The sequence below is a fragment of the Scardinius erythrophthalmus genome, assembly GCF_964197995.2.
Source record: "Scardinius erythrophthalmus genome assembly, chromosome: 24".
NCBI classification, from domain to species: Eukaryota; Metazoa; Chordata; class Actinopteri; order Cypriniformes; family Leuciscidae; genus Scardinius; species Scardinius erythrophthalmus.
The window spans coordinates 27,957,129-27,975,623 of record NC_138244.1 but is presented as its reverse complement, the minus strand read 5'-3'; the positions used below and the strand labels follow the sequence as shown (position 1 = coordinate 27,975,623).

Here is an 18,495-nt window from a genome sequence, read left to right as displayed (position 1 = left end):
TGCAGCCCTAATACATACCGTGTAAATCACCAGCAAACCAATTAAAATGCAAAAATTGGCAGGTTTAACCCTCTGGGGACCAAAAACGCGCCCGCGCGTTTTGCTCGTTTTTTTTTTTTTGCAATGAAAATAAACACTAAATGCTCTGTTAATTTTGATCTTTCATTTTCGTGTAATACATCAATCGATCCTGTTCAGTTTCTATTTTTTTTCTGTATACTCATAATAAAAATAAAGTGTTTTGTTTTTTGACAAATAAAGAAAAATTAACATGATGCGATTTCTGCCTTCTCTCTGTCAGTAAACTCCCATTTGAAATGCGTTCGAAAATGATCTATAACTCTGCGAAAATTCAGTCAAACAGGCAAACAGACCCACGGGCATAAAGCTTGAGATCACATCTTTTAAATGAAGTTATTTATATAAAAAACAAATATTCTCAGCTTCTGTAATCTGTATAAAAAGAGAGCGACTCCAGTCGAGCTCATTACGAGCCATTCAAAAGTAATGTGACCACTCCCGGAGAGCGCGTGCTATTCAAGTGCAAATTCTGAGAACCATTTCACACCTGTGAAACGCCCCCACATCAGCTGTAAACAAAGCGCGTCGCGATCGAGTGAGGCATAATATAGCCTACCTTATGGAGAAAAGATGTTGCTGATATGAGGAGCAATATATCCTGATATGAGGAGCAGATCCTGCTGAGGAGTGAGGTAGGCTGTTTTCTTTTCTCAAGTGTGGAATACGTTAGTGTAGGCCTATGTAAACCGCAAAAAGATGAATCGCATTTCTATAATATGACTCGCCTTTCTGTGAGATGAATGAAGGGTACATATTTGTAAAGACTGTTTAGCCTAAATATGAATCGCGCGTCTGTGTGTGAAAGAATAAACTGCTTTGCTATAGCCTACTGAGATGAGTAAAAATCGACTGGAATATGTTGAAATAAAATTTATTTGTATAAGCAACGTATTAAACTGCAAATTAGCATTTATATGCCCTAATATTTCATAAAAACAACGTTACAGTCAGTCACTTGTTGACTAGATTTGGGTACAGTTTTTAGGCTACTGTAGAATATACTGCCACATCAAATAAGCTTTTGTTTAGCAATTTCTGCTCATATCTAACGCATATATATATATATATATATATATAATTTTCAAAAATAAAGTCATAGACTAAGATGTTAGATGTTCCAATGTTGGCTATATTCAAACTAATGAATACATATGATAAAATGTAGGCCTATAATCTTTTTTCTTTTTCTTTTTTTATAAAGAAAGAGTGCACTTGAAATATTGTTGAAATTGTAATTATTGTTGTAATTGTAACATTTTTAATAAAATAGCAAAACATATTTACAAGAGAGATGTAAGCGAAATCTTAAATGGTCAATATAAGTCTTCTTCTAAATACATCTTTTGTCCTTGCATTGTGGCTCAGTCAGTGTCACACCTGAATGAATGGCTCATTATGCAGAGTCATTATGCAGAGTGGGTGGGACATTGAAATCTAAGGTGTAAACTACTCCTCCCCCTCGCATATTGGCTTTCCAAGCAAAACCTGTTTTACACCATTTAAATCATTGTATTTTTTTTTTTGAACGATAAAGCAAGACTATTTTCACATAATTTTGAAGCTAGATCTCAAAGGGACAACATCCATTTCAAAAGTCTTGTGGACACATATTTAATATGTGTTTTGTGGTCTTAATTCAGCAACTTTCATTTTAATTTTTTCCAATAACCACGCATAAACATTATTCTCTTAAAAATACAAACATCTACATACATGTTGCTCGCATATTATGGTAGCCCGGTTTGTGCTATATAGAGTGAATTTACACCTTTGCCATTAATATGTTTATAAATAACTGAAAAAAGCACAAATGTGAAGACATGTCAGAACATCTCAAGGACCCCTAAAACAGCTTGGTCCCCAGAGGGTTAACATGACTTAAGTTTAACTTTGCCACAAAACTACATCAAATACATCAGTACCTTAAGTTAATGAACCATTTATGGTATTAAACCAATATTTCACCAAGCCTAAAATATATTGCACATAGGTCTGAGTTGGTAAATGTTACACAGGCAGTTAACCCTCTGGGGTCTAAGGTGTTTTTGGGGTCCTTGAGATGTTCTGACATGCCCAGACATTTTTGCTTTTTTCAGTTGCTTATAAACATATTAATGGCAAAAAAAAATTACACACTATTTAGCACAAACAGGGCTACCATGAAATGTGAGCAACAAGAATGTACATGTCTGCATTTTTGAGAGAATAATGTTTATGCATGGTTATTGAAAAAACTAAAAACTAAAGTTTCTGAAATAAGGCCATAAAACACATTCTAAATATGTGCCAATAAGACTTTTGTCTAAAATATGTCATTGCCTAGTGTTTTTTCTTCAAAATGAAGTGAAAATCACCCTGCCTTATCATTCACATAACACAATACATTGATTTGAATTTTGCAAAGCACTTTCTGTTTGGAAAGGCCATATGCGGAGTGGGCGTCAACGATCATGTATATGTAGTGGTTCACACCTGAGGAGACAATGGGGCCTGCATACTTAATTAGCCTTTCATTCAGGTGAGTCACTGAGCCACAAGAATGTTTCCACATATTGTGCTTGCAATTTGGCCTATAATATCCAAGGAAAACATGTCTAGTAATTGTGCAGTTAATTCTCATACTGTATTTTCAGTTTTGGAATATTTATCCTCTCCCCAAATTTGTCAATAATAAAACACAATAAAAGTTATTTAAAGAAAAGGCTTATATTTACCTTTTAATAGTTTGTTTACATCTACCTTGTAAATATATTTTTTTTATTAAAAAGGTTACAATTACAACAATTCAAGTGTAATCTTTCTTTGTAAAAACTAAAGTATACATTTTATCATACATATTTCAAAGTTAAGGATTTGATTGATTATTTGATAACTTTATTTTTGACAAAACATATTATATTTAACATAAGCAAATATTGGAAAACTTATTTGAAAGCTTATTTGAGGTGGCAGATATTTTACATTAAAAATGTATAATCTATCCAAAACTAATCAACGAAATGTTGTCTTTCATATGTCTGTAACATAGGTCTTTCATTTTTATTATAAGAAATATAAATGTTAATTTGCAGTTTAATACGTTGCTTATACAAATACATTTTATTTCAACATATTTTAGTCGATATTTACTGAGTGTAGCAATACAGTTTGCTAAAACCGAAACATTCATACACAAACAGAAACGCCTGACTGTAACGTTGTTTTTATGAAATATAAGGGCATATAAATGTTTATTTTCAGTTTAAAACGTTGCTTATACAAATAGTCTACATTTTATTTCAACATATTTCTGTCGATTTTTACTCAACTCAGTACGGCAATACAGTTTGCTAAAACATCATCATTCATTCACACAGAGACGCAATTTAAATTTAAACTGTCTTTTTGCGAGCTGTGGTAAACAGCGCGCATCTCTGCCGTTCATTCATTCATAAACAGAAACCCGATTCACGTGAGAAGAAAAAAAACTTACAGTATTCCTCAGCTCGCTCCTCGATATACCCGCACTTCTGAGGTACTTTTTTCATTATTGTTATTCCTCACAGCGCTACGAGACGGTGTTAAAGTAATGATCTGAATAAACTTGTGTTTCTCGTGCTGATATGGGGGCGTTCACAGGATTGCGCGGATTGCCTCATTCATTTGCGTTTGAATAGCGCGCGCTCTCCGTAGGCGGAGTCACATTACATTTGAATTAGTTGTAATGAGGTTGACTGGAATCGCTCTCTTTTAATACAGATTTCACAAGATGAGAATATTTGTTTTTTATATAAATTACTTCATTTAAGAGAAGAGAATTCAAGCTTCATGCCTGTATGTCTGTTTGCCTGTTTGACTGAGTATTCGCTGAGTTATTGTTCATTTTCGGACGCGTTTCAGAATGGACTACACTGACAGATAGAAGGCAGAACTCGCATCACGTTTATTTTTCTTTATTTGGCAAAAAGCACAACAATTTGTTTTTGCAGTGAGTATACACAAAAATAATACACATTTAACAGAATCGATTGATGTATGAAACTTGCTTGTAATATCAAAGTCCACAGAGCAAAATTAATTTCTTTTGAACTGAACTGAAAAAAAGCGAGCTGGTATCGCCGGCGATACCGTCGACCTCAGGGGGTTAAAGCTGGTTGGTATTACACAGCCCAATAACAAATAGTAACAAAATAGACATATTTTAACACACTACACAAATAAACACCTTGTGAATTGAAGATACGCTACTCAAACCAATGGCACAATTTACAGAGTGTCATTGAATGCTACATTCACAATCTGGTAGCATGACAAAGCAAGCATGACAAAGTACAGCGTTTTTTAACCCACAGAGCTTCAGAGCTTACCGGTTGTCACTTCAGAGTTCTTTGGTGATTACCCGATCATGCACATTGATTAAAACAGACATCAAGCTCTAATATTCGAACCGCATAATATTTCTTTGAGCCAGCGCTGCTGTCTGCCGTAGTGTCAGCTCCCGGTGCGCACAAACAATAGCAACGGTGCGTTGCCTTATCTGACCTTAACAATGAGCGTTTTCGTAATATATTGCCTATTCTGCATCTCGTGATTATCTCATGATTATGCATGAGACATTTCAATTGTTTATTAATAAACTAGTGTTTTCTGTGTCAGTGTTGGCTGCAAAGATAAGTTGACGATGCTGACACGCCAGTGAATGTGAGAGAAATGCACACTTCATACGAATTACCCTAATAAGCAGAGAGTAGCCCATTTCTTTTAGTTTTGAATTTTGTTTTAAGATTAGACATTTCAAGCTTTCTATAGATATATTTCTCATGTTTGTGAGGCGAGTAGCTTACATTCATTTATGAGACGAGCTCCGGTTCACAAGCTAGTGCCTCCATGTCCTGATTATATTGTCTGCTATATTTGCTTCATATTTATTAAATCCAGGCAATTGATTGACGAAACATTAATTAAAATTAAGATACAATTTATACAAAACGAAATTCACTTTAAAGAAAGGCTTTCTACAAAACAAAACTTAATGAAGTGGTCAAAATCATGTCTGACCCACTCCATATGTTTCCCGATATATTGGGCATCTTATGATCCTATCTTGCTCATCTCATGCGGTTCACTTTTCATATAATCAACAGATTAAATAAAAAGATAACATTATAAATCTGAAACGTATATATTTAAGTTCAAGTTATATTTAAGTGTCACACCGCTTTGCTCACATGCACTGGTGTGTAGCCTATACATGCGTGTGTATGTATCTAATAAAACCCAGCGATCTTCGAATATTATTTTTGCTTGAACTGGCCATCCCTACTTTAAATTGGGCATCTTGAACAACTATGTATATGTGACTATGTATGCGTGTTGAAACTGGCGGTTATGTTAACCTGTTAAGCTGCAACCCCACTTTTGAAAAATCCCCAAAAATGACATACCCAAACTGAAACAGATACAGTTCAGTATGATCTCATTTGAAAGCTGACACCTGGCAGTTTATTGTAAATGTAGAATTAATTATTGTCATAATGAAATTTTTTTTTATAAATAGCTTCAAAGTTTTGTAAAGTTATTAGGAATTATTTTTTATGAAACATCCTCATGAAAATAAAATTGAAGTTGGCACTGTAGCAATCTAGAAATGCACTACAGCTAAAGCCACATGTCTAAACATTTTATGTTTAAAATCTGAAGATAATAAGTCTAAAACTCTGTATTTAGTTTAATGTTTTTCAAGACCATGTCAATGACTTTATTTTGATTTGACACTAAAATGCTTCTGATGTTTATTGTCAACTTCTAACCATCTATGCAGTCTTTTGTCTCTATTGTTTTGTGGTTCAGACGAGCCCCATTCAGTCTCAGTCTCCCCCTGCACACATTCACACCTCTCCAGCCTGGTTATGGCTCTAAATATGCATTTCTTTTGTCTGCATTATAGTTACTAACGACTGTATTCACAGGCTATTCATAGGGTTTCAGTCCCTAATTTCTTTTCTCAAAGTTAACCTCACATTTTATCCTGTATCAAATGCATTTCTTGAATAAAGAAACATTTCAGTAAGCATTAAAAAAATTATAAAAGTATAACTGCTAGTGGCAGGTGCACCTGGGCTAGCTAGCATGTTAGCTTAGCACACCATCAATACACGACAATTTATGAGATTAAAACCATGTTTGTGCTCCAAACTTACTTTAATAATGCAAGTGAGTATTTTAAATAATCTTCTGTGATATAATTTGGCTTCAGATAAAAAAAAAAAAAAAAAAAATATATACTATTGTATGGTATTCTGCACAATGACAGTCTATATAGATTAGCATTATATTATAAGTATAATCTATTATTATGGAAATACCTGGCATGGCTTGAAAAACACAGGTAACTCAAATATCATTGCAATCATGTTTATTATCTTCAAAACATCTATCTGCATGTAACAGCGCGATCTATGTAGCTTTGTTTGTATCAGTGACGTCCTGGAATGTCACATGATCATGGCTTTTCTTTATGTTCCATATGTGGACTATTATTGTACATAATAGCGCCCTCAGGCTATTGGTATGAATTTATAACACAGTATCAGAGTACCAAACGCTCATAAAGATTACATTGACGCATTTGGGTATAAATTCAATAAATATTATTCCTGTCTATAGAAATATGATGTGAATCTATGAGAATCTATCAATATTTCTCCAAATCTGCACATTTTTTAGCTAAAGCCCTGAAGGACGTTGTTTTGTGTATCGCTGTCATGACGACAGCACAGAGTTTTTTATGAATGAAAGCGGCTAACGCGCATAATTCATATTAAAGGTATCGACTCATTTTTTCATTTCATAACTCCTGACACAAATTAAGAAATAACTGTCACTATGAGTTTCTCAGAATACAATAGTGGTCAAATACTGAAACTTGAGTATTATATCTTTTTAATTATGTATAGTTTGTCAAGGTATAACATTAAATCTGATAGTAATTTTGAATTAAATAAATAAAAAACGCTTCAGTGCGCGGGCGCACTGGCAACGGTTAACAGGTTAAGGGGTGGAACATTTCCCAAACACACTCGAAGCGCTCGACTAATCACAACACACTGCTCCAGCCGACCAATCGGAGCACAGTGTGCTTTTCAGAAGGAGAGGCTTCATAGAGACAGCAACTAAACAGAGTGTTACTGACAGACTGGGAAGAGAGGAGCTGCAATAATTGCCAATTTCCACTGATGGGCCAAAACCAGGCGCGCTAGTGCATGCCAGGGCAAGTCGCGTTTCCACTGTCACTTCAGGGGCTTGATCGGCCTCTTCTGTTTTTTTTTTTGTTTGTTTTTTCCTGCCGAATACCTTGGTCCAAGCCAAGCCAGCTCGTGCTTGAGGAGTGGTTACGAACAGAGGAGGAGTTTACGTTCGCACGGCTTTTGTTCGCACAGCGCAGATTCTGGGACTGAACACGGCAATGTTACTAGGTCCCCAACCCGGCATCGATGCCGGCATCAATCCCGGGTCGTTTTTGCGTTCACACAGAAGGCGTTCTGGCAATTTCCCAGGATCATCGCGCTGTGTGAAAGGGGCTAAAAAGATTTTATCATTTTATCATTGATTTCTTGGCGTTACACTACCAGTGATTTAATTTGTTGGTGAAATGATGTGACGTTGTTCCAGAGAGGCGTGTTACGGGTGTGTTTTAGTGAAGCGCTGTAGAGCTTCTGGCCTGACGGTGGAAACGCAGCAAGTTTTGGGCTCGGTGCTCCAGGTCCGAGGCTATTAGCCCCGCCCGCCCGTTTAAAGCCCAGATCACACTGGCCCGGCAGTGGAAACAAGGCTAATGGAGAATATGGGAAAAATAATCAACTTTCAAGCAGGAAAACCTCTTCTTGTAGAGCCCAAAAACAACATCAAGACTTTGTGAAAGGGTCCTCTCTTATATAAAGAGGGACCCTCAGATTTGTTTTGAACGTGTCTCTGTGTAGATGTCGGTGATCCTGAAGCACTTCCAGAAGGTGGTGTCCGGAGAGGAGCGGTCCTCGTGTCCCAGGCAGATCATCGCGGTGGGCGGCCGCTGGAGTGACGGGATCCAGGCTCTGGTGCGAGAACACATGATCTACCCCTCCGTCATCATCACAGTGATGGAGGAGGCCGCGCTGTACGGCAGGGTTCATCAGGTCAGTCCTCGAGCGCTGTTGTTTCTGTCCTCTCGAGCGCTGTTGTTTCTGTCCTGTCCTCTCGAGTGCTGATGTTTCTGTCCTGTCCTCTAAGCTCTGACTTGTGTGTCTGTGTCTCAGAGGGTTCAGCTGTGTCTGGACTGCGACAAGATCTCCGTTCTGCTTGGATCTCTGGACTTCCACCCGCCTAAACCCCAGAAAACTCTCATCATTACCAACTCGGCCGAGGAGACAGAGCATGTGTATAAGGTAGAGGATTACACCAATCACAGTGAAGGATGAGTAACAATCCACCAATCAGATTTCTGATATCACAAACGTTTTGCTTTCATCCTCAACATTGCAGAAGGATTTCATGAGCGTATGTCCATGTTTCAGGGTTCGTACAAGGTGCTTGATTGAAGTACTTGAATTTGACTTTTTTAAATTGAACTCCTGGAAAACCCTTGAAAACAGCCATAATTAAGAATAGGTACTTAAAAAGTGCTTGAATTATTTAAATACAATATGAAATTAAATTTTTTGGGTAAAACACAAATACAATCTTTTCACATAAAAATTAACACTGCAGCCCGTCTGATAACCCCCCCATTAGACCCTTTCTCGATAAGTACGCCAACATTATAATATAACATTATTTATTGAACAATAATAGCCATTATAAACTTTGTATTTAATATATATATTCTATCTATACTTCTATCTGTAATTTGAGTTAAAAAAAAAATCATTAAATCTTAAATTACTAAAGATATTATTTGATACATGCAATCTCTGATAGTAGTCCTTGAAAACCAAACAAAGTAGTGCTTAAAGTCCTTAAGTCCTGGTATTTGTTTTTACAGTATCTGTACGAACCCTGTTTGCGTGTTGTCATTATGGCAATGTATTGAACCACTAATGTAATGCTGATTGGCTCCTGCATCTGATGGGTTTTACCATCTGTCGTTCAGGCTGTGGTCAACACTGCCGTATTCACACTGAAAGCTCATGAAGATGTGACGGACCAGTTTGACTTCGTCATTGATCAGTGGAGGAAAGACATCGGCCATGGAACGCAGGTCATTCTGGGTAAGTGCGTGCTATTTGACATTTCAGCTTTTAAACTAAATGCCTCAAGATGTTTTTCCAGCTACAGAGCAGACATTCCCTGTTATTTTTAAGCTATTGCTGCTGTTTGATGCTGCCTATTGTTGTTTGTTTTAAGTGTTTTTTGTTTAGTTCTTTAACTGAGATGAATTTAATAAACATCATTTCGTTGTACTATATGTATAATGACAAAGTTCAAGTTAAGTTCTTACATTCTGTTGGATAGCCAAGAAGGTTTTCTTTATGTAAATGAAATGTTCCTTCTAACCTCTGACATCCTTTACCTGCTATTAGTCAATAATTAGTCTTACCATAAATTGTTTGGTAAACTTAAGCCATGAATCTCATAGAAAAAAAAGACTAAAATAATTAAATTATTTAATAAAAAATAAAAAAAGCAAGTATCATTTAAACTATGATTATAAACATTTATCATAACTCGGGTTTTAATGTACGTACTTCAGCACCGGACATTATGTGTGGAGATATTGAAGTTAATTATTACAGTTAATTAGTTAATTGCACAAAAACCTCCATGCAGCATTCTGGATGGGTTAATTCAACTTTAGTTAAATTTGTTTTTCATTGACTGCATTATTGTTATGAGGAAGAGGCTGTGATGTCAGATTAGCAATGCAAGAACTGATTTGTTTTTCGTGTGAATTTGTGTGTGTTAAAGGCACAATGTGTAATTTTTCGCCACTAGAGGTCGCATTTTCAAAACAAAGATGAATTTGGCTATCATATTTATTTAGCGGAATCATAGGAGTTGATGTCTTCACCTCTACAGCCAGTTGAGAATACGAAAGGACTCGGGCAGAAATCATATTCATGGATGACCAGTAATGTATTAGAGATTAATTAACGTTACGAAAGCCTTTTTTTAAAAATTCGTTTATTTTTCGTGTTCGCATTTATGAGGAAAAAACAATGTTACGTGACATTACGGACGCGACCGTTATGAAAGCGGCACAAAAAGACTGCTTTAAAACTTTCACAGAGAGCTCAAACAGAAAGCACAAAGCCTTTCTTTAAAACGAATTTCGTTTTGTATTAATTGTATCTTAATTTTAATCAGAATTTCATTATCCAATTTCCTGGATTTATTAAATAGAAATTAAATATAGCAGCCACTCCAGCCAGCGCCTGAACTGGAGATTATAAGCTATGATCCATGAACCGAAACTCAGCGTAAAAGGTACTACTTGCCTCACACACCTAAAAAAATAAATAAATAAAAAATAGAAATATATCTATTAACCTATCTACAGAAATCTCTACTTTTAAACAGAACCATTAAAAAAATATATATAGCTATATTTAATCTGTATGAAAAGTGCATTTCTCCCGATCACTGCTGCGAATATCGCGAGTCAGTATTATCAACTTCATCTTTACAGAAAACACTTGTTTATTAATAAACAATTAAAATGTCTCATTGTAATATTTTACATATTATTAATCATTACTTTTGCTGGGTCTAGGTGCCGTTTACATGAACGCGTCACTGAATCAGCACAGAAAACATAATTTTTCAGGTCCTAGAACCCGAAGAACGTTAGGTCCTGCGTAGAACGTTCACCGAATTCTGTGAGAAATATGTTTCTGGAATAAAATATTAAGTGGCCTTTTTGTTACTTTGTAATGAAGCTTGCTTATTAGTGAAATTATTAATAACATGGAATGGTAGGCTAATTATTGACTTTAGCCTGGATTGATGGCTCGCAATATCGCGATATATATCGTTGGGAAAAAAATATCGCAATGTAATTTTTTTTCCAATATCGTGCAGCCTTAAAATCAACCGAATATATAACCTTGTTCTAGTGGTTTTTGAATATTTGAATCCAAAAATCTTACATATTGTGCCTTTAATAGCATTATATAAGTCGCTTCAGTTTCAGATGATAAAAAAAAAAACAGTAGGTTGTTACCAAAACCAATGTTCTGGGAAGGTTAGTGGACATATATTAGGGAACATTCAGTGTTTTGCTTCTTGTCTGACTCTCATTGCTCCTCCAGTGACCACCAATGACTGCCTCAAGGCTCTTGGTATCCGGGACGCCACATGCGTGGTCCATTACGGGTTCCCCAGCTCCCCCAAGCTGTTCGGCCGACGCCTCTTCTGCATGTCGGAGAACTTCAGAAGCCTTCCAGACACGGTGATTTGCTTTATGCTCATCCCTGTAGTTGAGTGTGATGGTGATGTAGTGCTGGGCGGTGTGACCTAAAATTTATACCACAGTATTTTTCAAAAAATATTACTGTCGTAACCCCTGTTCTCTGAAACATCGAGTGGAGAGATCCACCTATGGGCATCCACCTGCACCAAGTATACACATACATACAGGCAGGAATATAAATGTATGCTTGGTGACAGGAATGCCCCCTGTTCTTTAACTCCAATATGAACTGGAAAGAAAAAGGAGGGTAACAGGGAAGGGCTAAGAAGACCCCACCCCCAAAACAGAATATGTTACCGAAGTTCTGGTGACGTCCAGCTGGTAGTAACGCACAAACGTATGGGGAGAAGCCCAACTGGCAGCGGAGCAGATGTCCTGCAGTGACACTCCCCTTAACAAAGCCCAAGAAGCCGCTAAGCCTCTCGTGGAATGAGCTCTGATGTCCCCTGGGGGATGCACTCCCTTTGATTCATATGCCAAAGCTATAGCATCCACAAGCCAATATGAGAGGCGTTGCTTAGATATGGGGCTCCCTCTGTGAGGGGGCGTCTATGAAATAAAGAGCTGGTCGCTCTTCCGGAAAGCACTAGTCCTGGCCATATCTATCTATAAGGCATGGACAGGACACAGAGCATTCAGCCTCTGATCCTCCACGGAGGAAAAAGGTGGAGGGTGAAAAGCGGATAGCTCTAACACGATGTGAACGCAAGGAAGCATTTGTGCATAAAAGCCGGATTAGGCTTTAGGCAAACCTTATCTCCACTAAGAGAGAATTTAGTGCACAAAGAATGAACCGAGAGTGCATGAAGCTCACTGACACGTTTAGCTGATGCCAAGGCCAAGAGCAACGCCGTCTTGAAAGGAAAATTTAGGGAAATACTCCCCAGAGGCTCAAAAGGATATTGAGACAGAGCCTCCAGCACCATGGAGAGGGTCCCACTCAGGAACAGTGCTCCTGATATCTGGCAAGGAGCGACGGGCACCCTTCATAAATCTGTGGATTAAAGGATGCGGCCCGACCGTTGAGCCCTCAAAGCCCCCATAACAAGCAGAAATCGCCGCTAGGTAGACCTTGATTGTGGAAAATGACCTGCCTTTATCCATAAGGTCTTGAAGGAAACACAAAGAATCAGGAACTGAGCACTGATATGATGTGAGACCGCGCCCATCACACCACCCTTCAAACACATGCCACTTACAGCCATATAAGGACCGTGTAGAAACGGCCCTGGCATTCTTTATAGAAGCAACCACACACGGGGAAAGCCCTAGTGAGGTAAGGTTTGTCCTCTCACAGGCACACGACAGGAAAACCCGTCTGTTCCACACCAAAAGCTTGTGAGCTAGAGCGTGAAGAGCGACGGGCGCACGCCGCCCTGCCGGTTGATGTAAGCCACTGCCATGGTATTGTCGCAGCGTACGAGCACATGATGTCCCTGCAGGCGTGGCAGAAAATAATTCAGAGCTTTCCATATGGTCAAAAGCTCTAAACCAGGGTTCACCAATCTCGGTCCTGGAGGGCCGCTGTCCTGCAGAGTTTAGCTCCAACCCCAATTAAACACACCTGGACCAGCTAATCAAGGTCTCACTAGGCATACTAGAAACTGTCAAACAGGTGTGTTGGAGCTAAACTCTGCAGGACAGCGGCCCTCCAGGGCCGAGATTGGTGAACCCTGATCTAGACTTTCAACTACTTTTTCTTCCTTCATAATTTTCAACAACAACGTAGTTTCTGCTACAGACCAATTATGCTTTACCGCACGCCATCTTTCCTTCAACAACAACCGCGCATCATACATCATTACGCCATTTCTCATCACTGCACATGTGGAGTCCGAAATCTTGAAACAAATCTCATTCGGATCGAGCTCAATCAGATCGATTAAGGTGTTTACATGAAGGGTTTTCAGTCCGATTGAGCCGTCAATCTGATAACTAACGGATTATTTGGTTGCATATAAACATAGTCAGTGAAAAGAGACCCTGTTAAACAGTGTCGCGCCGCGTTCATATCATAACAAAAATGAACACCGGTATTTGGTATGAACCAGTATACCGCCCAGCACTACTGTGCTGTAACTGGCGTGTGTGCAGGATCACGGCGAGAGCTTTGGTTTATGCTCGTTCCTGTAGTTTGAGTGTGATGGTGCTGTAACTGGCGTGTGTGCAGGATCACGGGGAGAGCTGGTGTCCGGCGGCTCAGTCTGTGCTGCTGCTGTCGGAGCTGAACGCCCGGCACGTGTGTGGTGTCCTACGGTACCTGAGGAGAGCCGGCGCTCGCCTGCCCCCCGAGCTGCTGCAATTCGCCCTCGGTGTCCAGCAGGCCAAGGAGGAGCAGAAGACCCAGCGCCCGCTCTGCTGCACGCTCAAGAGCTTCGGCTTCTGCAGGTCTACCTCATACACCTGCACTACACATCACAGAACTCGCGTAACTCAACACACATCACAGAACTCGCGGAACTCGACACACATCACAGAACTGCCTGTCTGACTGGCTAATGTGTTCCTCCTCTTTGCAGAGACAGCACGGTTTGTCCAGATAGACACATGATCAACAAATCCCTGGATCATCCAAAGCACCCGGACTCTGGCACTGTAATGGTCAGTTCAAAGCAGACCATCATAAGAAATATCTGGTTTCTGATGGAATAGTGGAATTCAGTCATTGAAATTAATTTATTGTTTGTGGAATGTCACGTAATTTGTCAAATCAGAAGTAGGGCTGTAGAACTCCTCACATCGAAACTGCGATATGCGTTTAGTGTCTTATTTATTAAACCACAAAAAAAGCATTCATTACAGTCTGAAACTCAAAGCACTTCATTTCAAACCGGCAAAACAAAGGTTCAGCTTAACTTGAAGAAATTGACAATTATATTACTGTTGTAGAGTGAAGACATAAGTCATAATAATAAATACAATTTATTAAAGCATTCTTTTTAAGGAATATCACACAATCAAGAGATTTTCTTTTTTAATTTATTCAGTAAACTTCTCTTGTACAGCACTAAATGACAAATAAAGTCAAGTCAAGTATATTTGTATAGCGCTTTTCACAATACAGATTGTATCAAAGCAGCTTCACAGTATTAAATTAAAATAATACAACAAGGTTTGTTTCTAGTGGAATTTATTGATTGATAAAATAAAATAAAATATCCCCAACTGAGCAAGCCAAAGGCAACAGTGGCAAGGAACCGAAAAACTCCATCAGGTGACCTAATGGAGAAAAAAAAACCTTGAGAGAACCCAGGCTCAGTCGGGGGCCAGTTCTCCTCTGGCATTTATGAACTATAGGCCGGATTATAGTTTGAACTGTAAGATTAAAAGTATTATATGAATGCCTGGCCGAAAAGATGCGTCTTTAATCTAGTTTTAAACTGGTAGAGCGAGTCTGAGCAACGAACAGTATCAGGAAGACTATTCCAGAGTTTTGGAGCTAAATGTGAAAATGCTCTCCCTCCTTTGGTGGTTCTGGATATCCTAGGTATGACCAAAAGCCTCGAATTTATTGATCTTAAAGAGCGCGATGGATTATAGAGCGATAGAAGATCCATTAAATAGACTGGAGCCAAGCCGTTTAGGGCTTTATAAGTCAGTAGCAATACCTTGTAAATAATACGGAACTTTGTAGGTAACCAATGTAGTGACGATAAAATCGGTGTTATATGATCATATTTTCTTGATCTAGTAAGAACTCTAGCGGCTGCATTTTGGACTAACTGTAGCTTGTTTATTGAGGATGCAGGACAACCAGCTAATAAAGCATTACAGTAATCTAGTCTCGAGGTCATGAATGCATGAACTAACTTTTCTGCATCAGAAACTGATAGCATATTACGTAGCTTAGCAATGTTTCTAAGGTGGAAAAAGGCTGTTCTTGTAACATATGAAATATGATTATCAAAAGGCAGGTTACAGTCGAGTATAACACCCAGGTCTTTTACTGTAGAGGAAAAAGTAACAGGACATCCTACGATGTTAAAGTTATATTGTAAGAGGTTTTGTGGGCAGTTTTTTGAACCGATAAGTATTACCTCTGTCTTGTCTGGATTTAATAAAAGAAAATTACGCGTCATCCAATCTTTTATATCTTTAACACACTCTGTCAATTTGGATAATTTAGCGTTTTCATCCGGCCGTGATGAAATATAGATTTGAGTGTCATCAGCATAACAATGGAAACTAATTCCATGTTTCCTTATAATATTTCCAAGTGGCATCATATATATTGAGAATAACAGAGGGCCCAACACAGATCCCTGCGGCACTCCATAGTTTACTGAAGTTATGATCGATTTTTCTCCATTTAAATAGACAAAATGGTAGCGGTCTGATAAGTATGATCTGAACCAGCTTAATGCTTGTCCTTGAACACCAGTATAACTTTGTAGTCGATCTAAGAGTATTGTGTGATCTATAGTATCGAACGCAGCACTAAGATCAAGTAAAACTAGTATTTGAGATACAGCCTTGGTCAGAAGCTAAAAGTAAATCATTTGTGATTTTAACGAGCGCAGTTTCAGTGCTATGGTGCGGCCTGAATCCAGACTGAAACTTTTCATAGATGTCATTTTCTTGCAAGAAAGAGCCCAGTTGAGCGGACACAACTTTTTCTAGTATTTTAGAAGTACATGGAAGATTTGAAATGGGTCTATAATTTGCTAGATTATTATGATCTAATTGTGGTTTCTTAATGAGAGGTTTTATAACTGCCAGTTTAAATGTTCTTGGAACATAACCTAAAGATAAAGATGAGTTTATAATATTGAGGAGAGGCTCTTCCACTACAGGTAACACTTCTTTCAGTAGTTTAGTTGGTATAGGATCTAATAAACATGTTGTTGTTTTAGATGAAGTGATAAGTTTATTTAACTCTTTTTTTTCTATAGTTGTAAAGCACTGTAATTGTTCTTGCGGGGTGAAGGAAGGTAAAGGAAATCAAAAGTAAAAGAATAGAGGTAACACTTTCATTTGTTAGCATTATTTAATGTATTAATTAACATGAACTAAGTTGTTACAACTTCAGTTGTTCGTTAATTTTCACAGCGCATAACTAATGTTAACTAATGTTTAACTTTTTTGTTGAAATTAACATTTACAGCATAAATGCAGAAGTGCAGTTCATTATTAGTTCATGTTTGATAACCAATGAAACCTTATTGTAAAATGACACCAGAATGACTATATTTTCACTTAATTACATTATATTGTTTTATTAGGTTTTAAGAATTCATTTGATTACCTCAGGTTTTAAAACATTTTAAATTAAATCGTAAAAAACACATTGAATAGACTCACGAAAAGATTGAATTGAATTAAAACCAAATTCAAAACTTTTGAAATATAGTTTTAGATGTTTAGACTTGATTCAGTTTAATTTTGATAATCAAAATTTAAAAAAGAATTTGGGAAAAATAAAACATTTCACAAAAAATCTTCTGCTGTTTTTTTAATAGAACTAGAAGTGATGCTGCGACAGAAATGTATTAATTTATGAGTGTGGGTTTCACCCAGTGGCTATTTTGAGTACATCGACTAAACAAAATCTTGCAGGAAACCCAATGTTTGTGATGTCAACTTAAAATCTGGAACACAACTTGGTTAGACATGTGGCTTTGATTTTATGCCAATTTTAGAGTCTAAATAGTCAAAATTATCACTGGAACGTTTCACGATCTAAATCTCTGCTTGTCCATGTTTCAGATAGACTTATCATGCTTTGGCTTTGTTTGAAAATATTTCTGTTGGCAAAGCAAAAATAGAGCAGACAAATGGCCTAAAATTTTAATATTTTAATTTATTAATTCCCTCAAAGTCTGTTACTCTGAGGATCAGTGTGTTTGCATTGAAGTGATGTGGTTCTGATGCATCTTGGGTGTGTTCAAACATGCCCAATGCCTCAGATCACTGAAAACACAAGCTAACATCAGACAGAAGGGCGCTTGCATTACAACTTGTGCGTTTCCTCAGTCTCTGTTCTTCTGACTTTGTCACATTGCATATTTTGAGCTCATGTCATATATTTTTTAGTAGGAGTAATTACTAATTCTAGACTTTTCTGATCGATTTGAATGTTACACTTTAATTTCTGACAGCAAGCTGTTTCTTCCGAATCTCGAAAGGTTTTGCCACTGCTGATAAAGACAGCGAGCGTGTACTCAGGGCGTATCGTGAGCCAGAGAGAGGACCGTTTTGAGGCTCTGGCGGCGGCCATGAGCGCCCACTACGCCGGAGAGAGACGCTGTGCTATGGAGGTGCTGGAGGGAGAACTGTACGCCGTCCAGGAGGAGAACGCCTTCAGCCGGTGAACACACACCTCACTCTGATAACCTTTACCACATACTTCATCACACACTGACACTAATACTGCAGTTAAACTGAACAAAAGTTACAAAAGATTCTGTTTCAAATAAATGCTGCTCTTTTGAACTTTCTAAGAATCCTGAAAAATAAAATGCATCAAGGTTTCCTCAAAAATCCACAACTGTTTTCAACATTGATAATAAAAAGAAATGCTGCTGAAACTTCAGATTTGATCACAGGAATAAATTAAAGTTTACAATATATTCACAGCCATTTTAAATTGTAATACTTTTTCACAAAATCACTGTTTTTGCTGTATTTTTGATCAGATAAATGCAGCCTTGGTGAGCAGAAGAGACTTTCAAAAACATTAAGTCTGATCGACCCTCTTAAAATCCCCCTGTAGTTAAAGGGATAGTTCATTTCGAAATTAATTTTTTATATGTTTTAGCTTACCTCAAGGGCATCCAAGATGTAGGAGTCTTTGTTTCCGCAGTAGTTTCAATTTTGATATTTTTAGGTCAAACCGTTCTTGTCTGTCAGTCATATAATGCAGGTTGATGGTCACTGTATCAAAACACAAGCACAGAGTCCAAATTAAAACAATTCCCCATCGTCCAAATTAAACAATTCCCCATCGTAAGTACACATTGATGGCCTAAGACACGAAACGAGCGGTTTGTGTG

At 37.8% G+C, this 18,495-nt stretch overlaps 1 protein-coding gene across 1 annotated transcript in view; it reads left to right on the top strand.

Annotated features, from left to right (window-relative positions):
• The window catches only part of tdrd12 (tudor domain containing 12), a gene marked incomplete at its 3' end in the record, with an annotated part of 87,445 nt that overhangs the window by 42,163 nt on the left and 26,787 nt on the right, over window positions 1–18,495 (top strand). Inside the window, exons 21-27 of the mRNA XM_081355893.1 lie at window positions 8,040–8,231; window positions 8,352–8,480; window positions 9,185–9,302; window positions 11,343–11,482; window positions 13,674–13,891; window positions 14,023–14,104; window positions 17,629–17,810. Coding sequence (XP_081212019.1) covers window positions 8,040–8,231; window positions 8,352–8,480; window positions 9,185–9,302; window positions 11,343–11,482; window positions 13,674–13,891; window positions 14,023–14,104; window positions 17,629–17,810 — 1,061 coding nt within the window. The remainder of the gene's footprint in view (window positions 1–8,039; window positions 8,232–8,351; window positions 8,481–9,184; window positions 9,303–11,342; window positions 11,483–13,673; window positions 13,892–14,022; window positions 14,105–17,628; window positions 17,811–18,495) is intronic.